A 12,578-nucleotide genomic window follows, 5' to 3' on the forward strand; every position below is an offset into this window, starting at 1 on the left:
GCTACAAACGCTTCGAAGCATTCTTTGATTAGTCAATTATCGTAAAATTCTTTGGTCTGATTGGTTCGCTCAAACGCTTCGATGCGTTTGTAGCGTCAAGTGGACCGCAGCCTACATCATGATCCGGATAATCGTTTATCGACACCCCGCATAATTAGAATTCAAGAGCTGCGCAGTTCTTTTACTATGATAAAAAAGCGCGGAAACGTTAAGCCCATGGCACATACAAAAACGTAAGGCCGTAAGACATAATCAGTAAGCGAATTGGCCAATCACGATAGAGACCGATCAGTTTTTGGTTTCTCACCGTCAGATTGCGTCACCTAGTACGAATGTGTCGTATGCTAAGTATTTGGGAGAATGTAAGGGCCCTAGCACACAAAAAACTTAAGACAGTAAGACATAAGCAGTAAGGAATCAACATGTTGGATTCGCTACTGCTTATGTTATTATATTATGGTCTTACGAACTCTACTGTGATTAGTCAATTTGCTTACTGCTTACGTTTTACTGCTTAAGTTTTTTTATGTGCCATGGCCCTAACCCTAACCAATTTCTGCATCCATGAATGCCCTATGGAGCTTTGATCGCGTCCAACCAGAGTAGACCGAGTCGCGTGATGCAGTAATTTGCCACTCTCCCTGTGAGGCTCTCTAGATCAAGCGTTTTATATTTTTACGCACTTGACGTCATGATGCTACCGCGTCACTTGATATCAAAATTGTAATTTGCCTAGGTCGCAGTTATAAACTTTAAGTTAGCACAACCACTATTTCTATCAAATCGGCTGAAACAATAAAAACGCGACTAAAGCAACGAAAAAGTATTAAATTTATAATATGTTAAGACCTTACGGACTCTACTGTGATTGGTCAATTCGCTTACTGCTTACGTTTTATTGGCTGCGTTCAGCAGAACATTTGTTTTGCAACTGTTGTAAGTTTCCTTCGCGCTAATTGGATCATACTTTTAGATCTAGAAGAATGGTCCTATCTCAGCAGACAATCATAAAACGGTTGCAAAACTGTTGAGTCTGCTGAATGCAGCCATTGCTTAAGTTTTTTGTGTGCTATGGCCCTTATAACGAAAACGAAACTTATGAATTACAGAAATTTAAGAATTACAGAACAGGGGGTCTATTCTTGAAAAGAAACGTATATTAAAGTCTAGGGAAATATTACAGTATACGTTACGTATACTATACTATTTTCCTAGTTCTTCGTATACGTTTCTTTTCAAGAATAGAGCCCCAGGCCTGTGGAAGATATGCTCAAACTATTTCGGGAGTGCTTTTTAGGCCCCTAAATCTTCTTTAATTATAACATTATCATATATGCTTACAGATTGATTGCGTACAAAATATATAAGATATTGAAAGTATATACAAAATATATTGATATACAAATATATTGACCCAGCAAACACAAAGGCTGCGTTCAGCAGAGAAAGCAGCTTTGCAACTGTTGTAAAATTCTTCAATATGATTGGTTTATACATTTAGATCTGTCAGGAACCAAAAGCAAGAACCAATCATATTGAAGAATTTTACAACAGTTGCAAAGCTGCTTTCTCTGCTGAACGCAGCCAAAGTTACATGTAACGTACCTGTTAGTTGTAATAAACACACGTATTATATTACAATTATATTGTTGAGTGGGAAATTACAACTAACAGGTACGTTACATGTAACTTTGTGTTTGCTGGGGATATACAAAATATATTGATTGCATACTTAAATTATATAAGAAAATAATTTGTGTTTTTAAAATAGATAAATTTGTGTTTCTCCAAAGCAGAGAATTGGTGTTTTTAAACTAGAGAATAGTGCTTGCAGGCAATCTATATACAAGCAGTAATATTATGTGTGCAACGCAGTTTTTTTTGCGTAATAGTATAGCGTGTGCAAACGTGTCTTTTTTGAATCTTATTATATATTTGTGTGCGGTATAGTGCATGTAAGCAATCAAGTTATAGGCAATTATTTTTCTGCCCAAATGAACTGTCGGCAAATATATAGGCAAACGGGTGCTGTAGGCAATCAATTTGTAGTGTTCTGTCCCTCGGAATAATACATCAATCTTTATTTAAATCAAAAAGTTTTTACCCAGAGTTTTATTAAAAGAATATGGCGATGATTCGAATAACTGAGAAAGGCACTAATTATTGATGTACTAATATCAATCGCTTTAATATAAATTCTTGTATATCGATTTATAATAATACACTGTAAAAAAAAAAGGAAATTCAACTCGAATTGACGTAAACCAACTCAATCTCAGAGTTAAATATGGCGAACTAACTACTGTCAGATTGCGTCAAGAAAAATTTTAACTTTCTTTAATATCTTCCTCTCTCTCTCTTGTGTTATAAACATTGAATTTATTTCTATGAAATATTTATAATATTGACTAAACTATTATTGACAGTAAATGAACATAATTATACACACACAACGCTGGTAGAAAAATTTTGCTGAAATTATTTCACATTTTGGAATATTTTTCAGCAAAATTAATTTCAGCATTTTTGAAAATTTTCAGTTTAATTTTAGCGACTTTTAGCTGAAAAATTCATTTCGGTTAAAAAAATAACTGCTATTGAATTGAAGATGCTTTTTTTGTTGTCTTTCATTGATTTTTTTCCACGTTTTCGACGCTGAAGAAAATATTTTGATTCCAAGAAAAAAAGATATGTTTTTAACGTACGTTTCAATATCTATTTTCTTTGTCGACATTTCAATCATATACTATGGCTACGTTCCACTTAACGCTCGCACGTTCGCGAGCATCGTTTGTCCTTGTTTAACATTTGATAAACGACAAGGATGAAATGATTCCACGAGCGTTGTGAGCGTTAAGTGGAACGTAGCCTATATAAGCCACATAACGGCCGTTACTAGGCGGATGATTTTACTCCGGAACGAATTTCATCATTCTAAAAATTTTTTTCTTAAAAGTGAGACTTCTGACTGTGCATTATATCCAACCAATCCCCCCGCTGTGAGGGATCAAGGCTATCGATAGGAATATGATGTTAGCAACGTAGTTCTTTCCGGTGATGCGTTCTAGAACATTTTTGAATAATGAAAACTTTTCCCTAAATTGTAATGAATAATGATATTAATGATAAAATATTAACTAAAATTGTAATGAATACTGTTGAAATATTTACTGAATTTCATATTGAAATCTGTATCAATTATTGACCTACTTTTAGTATTATTTCATTAACATTTTATTATGATTTATTAAAAATTTATTAAGGAGGCTTTCATTTAAATTGGGTTAATAAAAAATTGATTTTTTTTTGCATTTTCTTAAAGTTTTGCATTTCAAGAATACTCAGTTCTAAATTTTATTCGCAAAACTAATAAAGTTACAAGATTTTAAAGCGGTCACGCAGACAGGTAGAAAATAATTCAATAATTCCGGGCGTCCCACTGTGCCTATCTATAACAGGCACTAACAATTAGACCCTTTCCAAGCAGGGGGGAGCTTCCCATTGAAAGCAAATACGAAAGAAAAAACCGATTTTAAGAGTATTTTTCTCGAAACGACGTCTCAAAGTTGGTGAACACTGTATCTTGAGAGTTATAAATTATCCAATCGAGTTTAAATTTGGAAAAGTTTCGTTAAACAAATTTCTGCCGGGAATGTACCTATAAAACTGCTGACTTTTTAAAATTAAATATCTTTTATGCGCCTCCAAAGATAAAAATAAAAGTAAAGAACCGTACTTTTTATGTGTACTAAATTCGTATAAATGAATACTAATATTTTGAAAAATGCGTTTAATTAAAGTAGTTCAATTTTCTTAGGCATTTTTATATCTACTATTATAGTTGCGAAAACAAAAAATAAAACTAACGAGCATCTGCCTGCTTCGTTTTCGGTAGAAATAGCCCTCCCCCTGCTTGCAGGAAAGGGCTAGACTTACTTATACCTGTTAGACAGGCAAAAACAGTTGGGATGCCTGGAATTATTGAATTATTTTCTACTTACCTGAGTGGTGACCACTTTAAGGTCTTAAAATTTTGTCAATTTTGTCAACAATATCAATAATAATTTCATTTTTAGACCATATATATATGTGAGAAACACAATCGATAAATTAGAGCCCTATATCGGTCGAAGCTAGATCTTAAATGCTTAAATAATTCAATCTTGAATCACTAAATATGATATATATGTACTTGACATATATATACCACACTTGTAGTCTAACAAACTGCGCGCCGGAATATTTCCGGACTAAACGCAAATTAAATTAAATTCTAATAATTTCGATGCTCAAACAAATGCTTCAAAGCTTTGAAATATGATGTCTGTTTGAGCATCGAAATTATTAGAATTTAATTTAATTTGAGAGATTACTACAGTGGTTTAATTGCGTTTGTGAATATCGCCATAATTTTTGAACTGCAAGAGTATTCTTGAAATGTGAAACTTTAAGAAAATGCAAAAAAATCGATTTAAATGGAATAAATGTAATCATAGCATATATTTAATAACATATATTTAAAAAAGGTATTTTATTCTACATAGATTCTTCATATGCCTCATAGCGATAATTTTACTACAAATGTAACAAGGTATTATGTGCGTATCTCCTGCTCCCTTTAATTTTATTATATAGAACGCGTGAATATCTCTCGTACCCTTGCACTACATCAACCATGTAATCCATCTTACGTTTTGTATTTAGTGCTAAATGGGATCCAATAATTCGAAATGCGGATATAAGATACAGTTATAATTTATAAATTTACATTTACAAGACTTATAATATAATTTTAATATTAAAATAATCCTTACGCATATTAAAAAGAAAAAAGGGAAAGAAAAAATGTTGAATTTCGAGCCGGTTACAATGTACAATGATTAATGCTGTCGATCACTTAACAAGTTTTAAAACGCATTAGATATTTTATTTTAAAAATCGATTGTACAATTTTAAGATCTCATGTACAGAAAGTGAATCAGGTAGGCTGGCAAGAAGCTTATCGCATCAATTATTCTTCTTGGCAGTCTCTCTTTAAAAAAAGGTGGCTGCTCGCTAAATCGAATAATTATCGTGATATCGTGTAAACAGTAACGATATAATTGCGATAAGTGCCCTGTAATTATACAAGATGTATTTCTGTACGTAAATTCAAAGTTATCTTATTTAATTTTACTTAAACTAGAATATAAGCTAGAGCTTCCACATCGTAAATAAGGAAATAAGTCGAATTAATAGTAATAATAATAAGAGACCTACAACAATAAATTACGTAAATGAATAAATATGTATCAAAATATACGAATATGAAATATAGGTTCATTCATATTATAATAAAAAGATTTTTTTTCTGTTGGACAAAAAATACAACTTTGGCTCTTTGTGTACGCCAGATGAAAGAAATGCTGTCAAGTATGTGCATAACATATCGATCAAGATGAAGTTAAGTCAAGCATCGTGTTGGTGTCTTCTAACGCTGGCAATGGTAACTCATTCTTCTCCTCCTCGATTCTAGCATCCGACATCTTTAGGAACTTGATTACCTTCTCGGTAGCGGCGATTCCGCAACTACTCACTTCGTTCTGAAACAAATGCGCGTGATAAACGTTACAATGTATTTTTTTCAGACCAAATGAGATATTCTTCGAACGGATGCTTACCGATGCCGTCAGATTCATGAAGTTGAAGAACTTTTGAAGTACAGATACCATAGTGGCGAAGTTCTTATCTGGTAGTCTACTTCGTACTAGCGACTCGTACTCCTATACAATAGAAAAGACTTAATACGAAAAAAAGAACTTATTCCTTCCTTACATGTAAATTATTAGACATGTAAACAGATGGATTAATAATATTTTTTACTTATATAATTACGTTTAAAGTTTTTACCTTGTTATCCATTATTAAGTATCCAAGTAACAGTACTACATATGCTCCGATTAGTGTATGTTCCATATGTCGTCCAGCTTTTTGTAACACTGTAAAATAATAATCTTACGGTTATATTATAATAAAAAAGCACAAAACATCTGGACATTCTCATGAAACATACATAGATTAATTTTAAAAAACATAAGCATAGTTTTCTTAAAAAAAAAAAAAAATTTTTTAAAGATTTCTGTTAATTATGTCTAACGTTAAATAGCTTGATATAAGTAACAATTTCATTTTTTTTTAGACTAGAAATTATAGCAAGTAATGCAGTGATTTTTTTCGACAATTTCTTGAAAGAATGTATTTCTTCAAAGAATGTCGTTAAAAATTGATTTGTTCAAGCAATGACTATTCTATGCATTATTATTAATAAATTTTGAGCAAAATTAGATAAGATAGATACGTATACATGCACATATAAGTAAATATTATACAAACATTTCGTAACGGTCTCTTCGATAAATTCTTCCTGAGATTTAGAGGTGCTCGATACTCTTTCTGTTTGCTCAGAATCTTTCTTTCCATCTAAGATCGCGTCTGTTTTCTGTTCTTCGGCCCGCGCGAGTTCCTCTTGCTTGTAAAATAAATCGATCAGGGACGCTACGCCGCTTTCTTCCGCTGAAATTACGCAATTATAAAAACAAAGGTCGTGTATTCCCACAATCTATTACATTAAAGAAGCGTAAAAATCAGGTATACCTACCATCGAAAAGATTTTCTAATGATGGAGGTGCCTTTGAGTCAATAAGAAGTTGTTTGTTATCGTCGCACTGCTCTACTAAATTTATCAACAGAATTAATGCCAACATCATCATATCAAACCGTTTTTCTTCTGGGAGTGATTCAGGCACGCGTAATAAAAGAAACAAACTACAATCCAAAACGCCAACTTGTGCACCAACTGATCTGCTGCCGAAGGCTGTGTAAAAAAAATACATATGTTTTAGAATGAATAACCATGAATGCACTAATAATATCGAAAAGAAATCTTACATTGTCTATTAAACCGATGAGTAAGATTGATGAGAACTTTAATAATTGCAAAAAGACATTCTCTAACAACAGCACCAGTGGAACTTTTATCGCTTGGATCAGTTGTTGGATAAACAGGAATCTCCCGTCCACATAAGTGATATAAACTAGCTAACGTGCTTACTAATACTCCATTCTCGTACTTTAATAAATACGCCTGATTCTCTTCGTTCATATGAGTTACCTAAAAAAAATAGTCACAATGTTTAACCACTCTTCATTACTCATTCTTCTTTGTAATATGGCGCGCAATACGGGGGGGGGGGGGAAGAACAAAAGAAAAAAGAAGCACACTTACATTTTCTAAGACGCGTAAACATCTGTCAACTTTACGTAATTTGTCTAATAAAGGATCTGTCCAACCAGATCTTAAAACATTCTGGCTGTTAATATGACGGTGACATTCTCGAATTGTCTTTACAATATGTTCCAAGCCACCTAGTTCTCGTAATTCTTCTTTGAACCATTCTCCAGCGCGTTTTGATGTAAGACTCAAAAGTGTCTCCATAGCGAGCTGACCAACCTGTTAAAAGCAGCGTTATTATGAATTATTCGGAAATAAAAATAAACCTACATAAATATAAACGTGTATAGGAATAAATATAAATGCAGAGAATATGTATCGAAAAAATTACTTACAGTGATATTATCTAAATTTAGATGCTTAGCATGTCCTTGAGCTTGTATATCAGCACATAACTGACGTACTTTTTCTTTATTTTTCAGTAATTCAGCATGACTGAGACCACAATCATCAAGAGCATCCTTATGGCTGGCATCAGATTCTAATAGACTTAACATTAATTCCAAACAATCACGATCAAGATCCATAGCAAGACGATCTTGACTTAATACAAACATTACTGTAGCTGTGCATAGACCAAGACTCTACAAATAGTAATAATATTAATATACAATTATTATATGTATACGAAAAAATCAATTTAATAAGGAAAGCATTTAATGTAATATCTAATATGTATGGATATACAGAAATGAATAGAACTTTGTCATATGCAAGCATTTATACCTGATCTTTAGTTGCATCATGAAGAGCTTTAAAAAACTTGGCAACAGTTCCATGAGCACGCACGTGCATACGAAATGCAGGAGCCATACACTTGCTTGCTAATCGTATGGCTGAAAGGCAACGAGTAGCATTTGGATTATTTTCTCTCAAAGTATCCAAGATATACTCCACATCGTCATTAAACTCCTGGAATTCTCCACTTTCTTGTATCTGATGAGCTTTTTTTACGTTCTTTACTACAGTATAAAACTGCAAGCCAAAATATAAAGGCTGAATAAATATGTGTTGAATCAAAATGAATCGCATGTATAACATGATTACAACGCATTTTCATATTTATAATTTGATGTCTTATATAACTGGAAATAAGAATAATTCTACTTATAAATTCGTAACAAAAAGAATTTGTGAAAGTCTTTTATCGACAAAAATTATGTATTATAATAGATCTTCCAAGGAAACAATCAATATTCTACAATATAATAATTATATTGTCTATAGTGTACTCACTCCTTTAACTTTTTTACCACAGCGGATGCTCGTGACCGCATCGGCTTCGTCCTCGAAATCCACATCGGTCGTAGGATAAGTCACAACCCTCGTCAACTGCGAAGGTTCAAACTCTTCCTCGTATGCGACCGGTCCAGCGCTGCTGGAACCGGACGCAGTGGTCGGCGTGCTGTTGCCAGTGTTAGGTGTATCCGCAGCAGTGGATTCCTTATCACTGTCGCACCATTTGTGCTTGTACAACGCTCGCCTCTTATTTCCATTCGTCGCGCCCGTCGAACGGCTCTTAAAGATACTGCCTTTCTTAGCAGCGGGTTTGGTCGAGGAGACACTTGTCGACGGTGGGTCCGAGGTCTGCAATTCCGAAACCGTGCTCGTCACGTGCAATGGAATTTCACTCTCAGCGTTTCCACCAGCACCTTCACTATCACTGCTTGAAAACCAATCCTGATCCACCAAGGTCTTGGCTGCGATCTCGACGGTGGCAATGGTGTCAGTTGTTCCACGAGTCAGTAGTTCCGGCTCCGATTCAGGATCAAGCTCTATTTCCGGTTCAGGCTCGAATTGTTGCGCGATCGTGACGGGTTCGGTCACAGCTTCATTGACCGGGATATCTATAGAGCAATGTTGTTCAATTTGATTTACAATGCTCTCCGATATTGTGTCTTCTATATTCTCTGTATTGTCATTGTCATTGTCATCGGTACCGGTGGCCAATGTCGGTGGTGCTACTGGTGATGATGGTGATGATGGTGAGAGTGATAGCGATGGTGGTGATGATGATGGTGCTGGTGGTGGTTGTGGTCTCGTGTCGGAATCGCTTGATAATATATCGATCAGCTCTTGAGTTGTAGTTGGCAGTGGCTGATCGCGTCCGATCAACGGCTCGATCATCGGTTTCGAGGAATACGTTGAGCTGCAGTCAGTCTTAACGATGTCGTAATGAGAGATAAGTGTATTATTGGAATCCGTCACTGATTTTCTCAGCGTCAAGGAGAGGCCGGAGCCATGGGAGTTGGAAGTGATCGGTGTCGTCGACGGCGCCACGACGGAAGTCATCGCCGTTGGTTCCAAGTGTAGATTTTTAGCACGACTACGCGTTGTCCGTCGCATATCCGAATTATCCAATGGGATCGACACGGTAGAGACAACAGGTTGATGCGCACGTAAGGATCTATGATCGGACTTGAGCGACGTTTCTGTATTGAAGGTCTTACGTTCGATGTCCACCTTCGAGGGACTAGCGAGGGGAGTAGAAATCCTATAGGTGTCAGGTTCGAGATCCTGAGTGTCCTGATGCACGTCCCCGCAAACCAATCGCGCCGTACCTTTGCATATTCTCAGTACGATCGGCGGTTTGTTCTCCTCCCGATTGGGAGTATCGGGCGTACCGATGCTATCTAAACTTTCTACTACTTTCTTAATTGAAGCATGTGACACTTTTGTTACAGCCTGCTGCTGTTGTTGCTGCTGCTGCTGCTGCTGCGGGGGTTGCTTCGGGGCGCGAGCCCTCCCATATTGCGAATCAGGTACTTGTCTGTAGATTGCCACATCCTGGCGAGATTCTTCCATCACAGGTGGGACATTTCGGCTTTTGAAGAATTTCTTCGGTTTGACGACCGCGGATTCCGATTTGTTGTCTGGGTCAGTTTCGAAAGAAAATGGATCCTTTCCGGGATTCACGCGATTCTGATTCCCATAATCCAGTTTCATTCTCTTTGGGCCAAAAGTATTATGTATATCATCTCTCCTCCCTGAAAATGCAACAATTCTGCAATGCTGAACATGACGTTTTATGGAAATATATTACACGTCGATGAAGACTGAAGGTAGGTTGTGTTAAATAATTTAAACAGTATTTTAAATATATCATCAATATTCTTGAGATTGATAACGCTTCTAGATAAAAAAATGTTTCAATCAATAGAAAGGTATTTTATATATAATTATCTACTCATTTATATGTAACAACAAAATAAAATATTTATGCACAAATGCTGTATAAAGTACAGGATAATTTCATATTTATGTGATATTGTGTTTATGTAATATCGTTCTATTAAATTTTCAAATGTCAAATTCTATTGAACAGAACCATATGGTATCACTGCAGTTAAATATTGACATTATATCATTGAAGTAAAATCAGTTGATTGTGCCAGCCTCTAAAAATAAATCTTATCAATTTAAATCATGTTACAAGAATATATTAGTCCTTATTCTCAGCGTTAAAAATTGATTCTTTAAAATTTAAAATTGTAAGAGAAACACAACTTTTGTTGTTTATTTTTATCAAGGCAGATTAACTTTAATCTCTATTTAATTTACTTTTTACTAATCCTTAGAACTAGAAAAACTAAAAAGGAATGCTAAAATTAAAGTTAATCTATATTGGTAGAAATGGGCACAAATTTATTATGTTTATCATTAATATTATGCATTAGTGAATATATTTCAATTTTTACTTAAATAAATATTCTTGCTAAATGAGTACATATTAAGAAAGGTATATTTGTCACACACTTGTAACGACAATAAATATTTATATATGAAACTTTCTTTTATGATGTTCCTTTATATATTATGGATAAAAATTTAATCTTAATACAGCAAATTTATTTTGATGTTTAATGCATGTGTTTTCTACCAACATAGATTAACTTTAATTTTGATTCAACTTACTTTTAATCCTTTTTTAATTCTTAGAACTAGAAAAAGATAAACAATTAGTTATAAATCAAGATTAGAGTTAAACTACATTGTGTAATAAAAACAGATTACAGATATATAATTCTTAGAACCAGAAAGAGGTAAAGTTAGTTGAACCAAGATTAAAATTAAACTACATTAGTAGAAACAGGTATATATACTTATTTCAATGTATAAAGTTGGCCAGCAACGTGGCCAATGTATGCCAGAATTTTATTGTTTACAAAATACATTCCCTCGGTCATGACGGCCATCGATCGCCGTGTAAAAAGTGACTTCCAAAAGTGGCGTTACAACAGCAATCACCACGTTACGTCTAACGTAAACATAGAGCGATAAAGCGTTTTTTTTACCGTTGATATTCGTGCTCCTGATAGAAGTAAAAGATGTTATGCCCCATTTGCCGACGGTGCCCGCGGACTTGGCTGCGGACGGCCGATTGCTGTTCTCGCGGAAGAGCTTGTCGAATTGAATGCTGCCGGGTGTTACACTGCTGACCTTGCGGCTGTAGGACTTGGTGTAACTGCGGGACGTCATTGTGCGCGCGTCTCGTGGATTCTCTTCGGCATCGCAGGACGATACAGACGATAATGACGCAATCTATCCTCGTGCCCGTCGGTGACGAGCGGCTGCGCGCCGCGCGCGCTCACGACGTGGGTGCCGCGGCCTCCGGAGCATCCGAAGCGCGACCGCTTCCTTGTCCACCGGATGCGTGTTGTATCGACGGTAGCCGAAATTCGGACCGATTCAGCTGCGGCGGATGGCGGTGTCCCGCGGCGGTGCGATAACGTGCACCGAAACAAACGCCATATTACGAGCTACTCTGACGCGCACGAGACGGAGACGGAGACGAGGAGCTTCTCTCATTCGCTCTCCCTCTCGTTCGCTTTGTTTGCACGTTCGCTCGCTCTCTCGCTCGTTCGCTCGCTCGCTTGTTTGTTCGTCCGCGCGCGACGCTGAGACGATAAATTCGATTAGCGATCGAAACGATCCCGGTATCGGGCGACCGCGATACTCCACTACTTCTCGGCACTTACTGCTAATGCCTCTACCGCCGTCTTCGTCTTATCCGTCGTCGCTATCACTGTCGTTTCTCCGTTCTTTGTCCACCACTCGGCTACCATTAATTTCTGAGACTCGTGGGGAATTATTAATCATCAACATAGATCTTGAGCCATCTGCCGATTTTTTTCGTTTCGGGATTTAGATACACGTATATAGAGGTGTATACATATATATGTATATTACGCAGAAGGGAGAGGGAGAACGGAGTGTCCACACTGGTCCACACGGATATTTGCTTATTTGCCACTTCTGCCATAAGATATGTTGGATTCACACTGCATCCGATTTTCGTCGTACGACG

General features: G+C 36.0%; 1 protein-coding gene across 1 annotated transcript; it reads right to left on the bottom strand.

Moving 5' to 3' along the window:
- Window positions 1–5,337: 5,337 nt before the first annotated feature.
- Window positions 5,338–11,749, bottom strand: wapl (cohesin release factor wings apart-like). Its single transcript, XM_018454420.1, has 11 exons — window positions 11,566–11,749; window positions 8,507–10,257; window positions 7,997–8,245; window positions 7,606–7,854; window positions 7,265–7,489; window positions 6,928–7,150; window positions 6,638–6,853; window positions 6,373–6,552; window positions 5,890–5,978; window positions 5,661–5,762; window positions 5,338–5,582 (listed from the first exon to the last, which is right to left on the bottom strand). The coding sequence occupies exons 1-11, from the start codon at window positions 11,747–11,749 to the stop codon at window positions 5,433–5,435; spliced, it is 3,618 nt and encodes a 1,205-aa protein (XP_018309922.1). The 3' UTR covers window positions 5,338–5,432.
- Window positions 11,750–12,578: the final 829 nt, after the last annotated feature.

This window comes from Mycetomoellerius zeteki, unplaced genomic scaffold (assembly GCF_001594055.1).
Source record: "Mycetomoellerius zeteki isolate Tzet28-1 unplaced genomic scaffold, Tzet1.0 scaffold1110, whole genome shotgun sequence".
NCBI lineage: Eukaryota > Metazoa > Arthropoda > Insecta > Hymenoptera > Formicidae > Mycetomoellerius > Mycetomoellerius zeteki.

What these genes read in the sequence shown, in the direction of transcription:
- wapl (XM_018454420.1), bottom strand. Translation starts at nt 11,749, where the DNA reads ATGACGTCCCGCAGTTACACCAAGTCCTACAGCCGCAAGGTCAGCAGT. An exon ending in CAGGAGCACGAATATCAACG is followed by an intron (nt 10,258 to 11,565) that starts GTAAAAAAAACG and finishes TTGCATTTTCAG; the next exon opens with GGAGGAGAGATGATATACAT. An exon ending in ATTAGAAAATCTTTTCGATG is followed by an intron (nt 6,553 to 6,637) that starts GTAGGTATACCT and finishes GCGTAATTTCAG; the next exon opens with CGGAAGAAAGCGGCGTAGCG.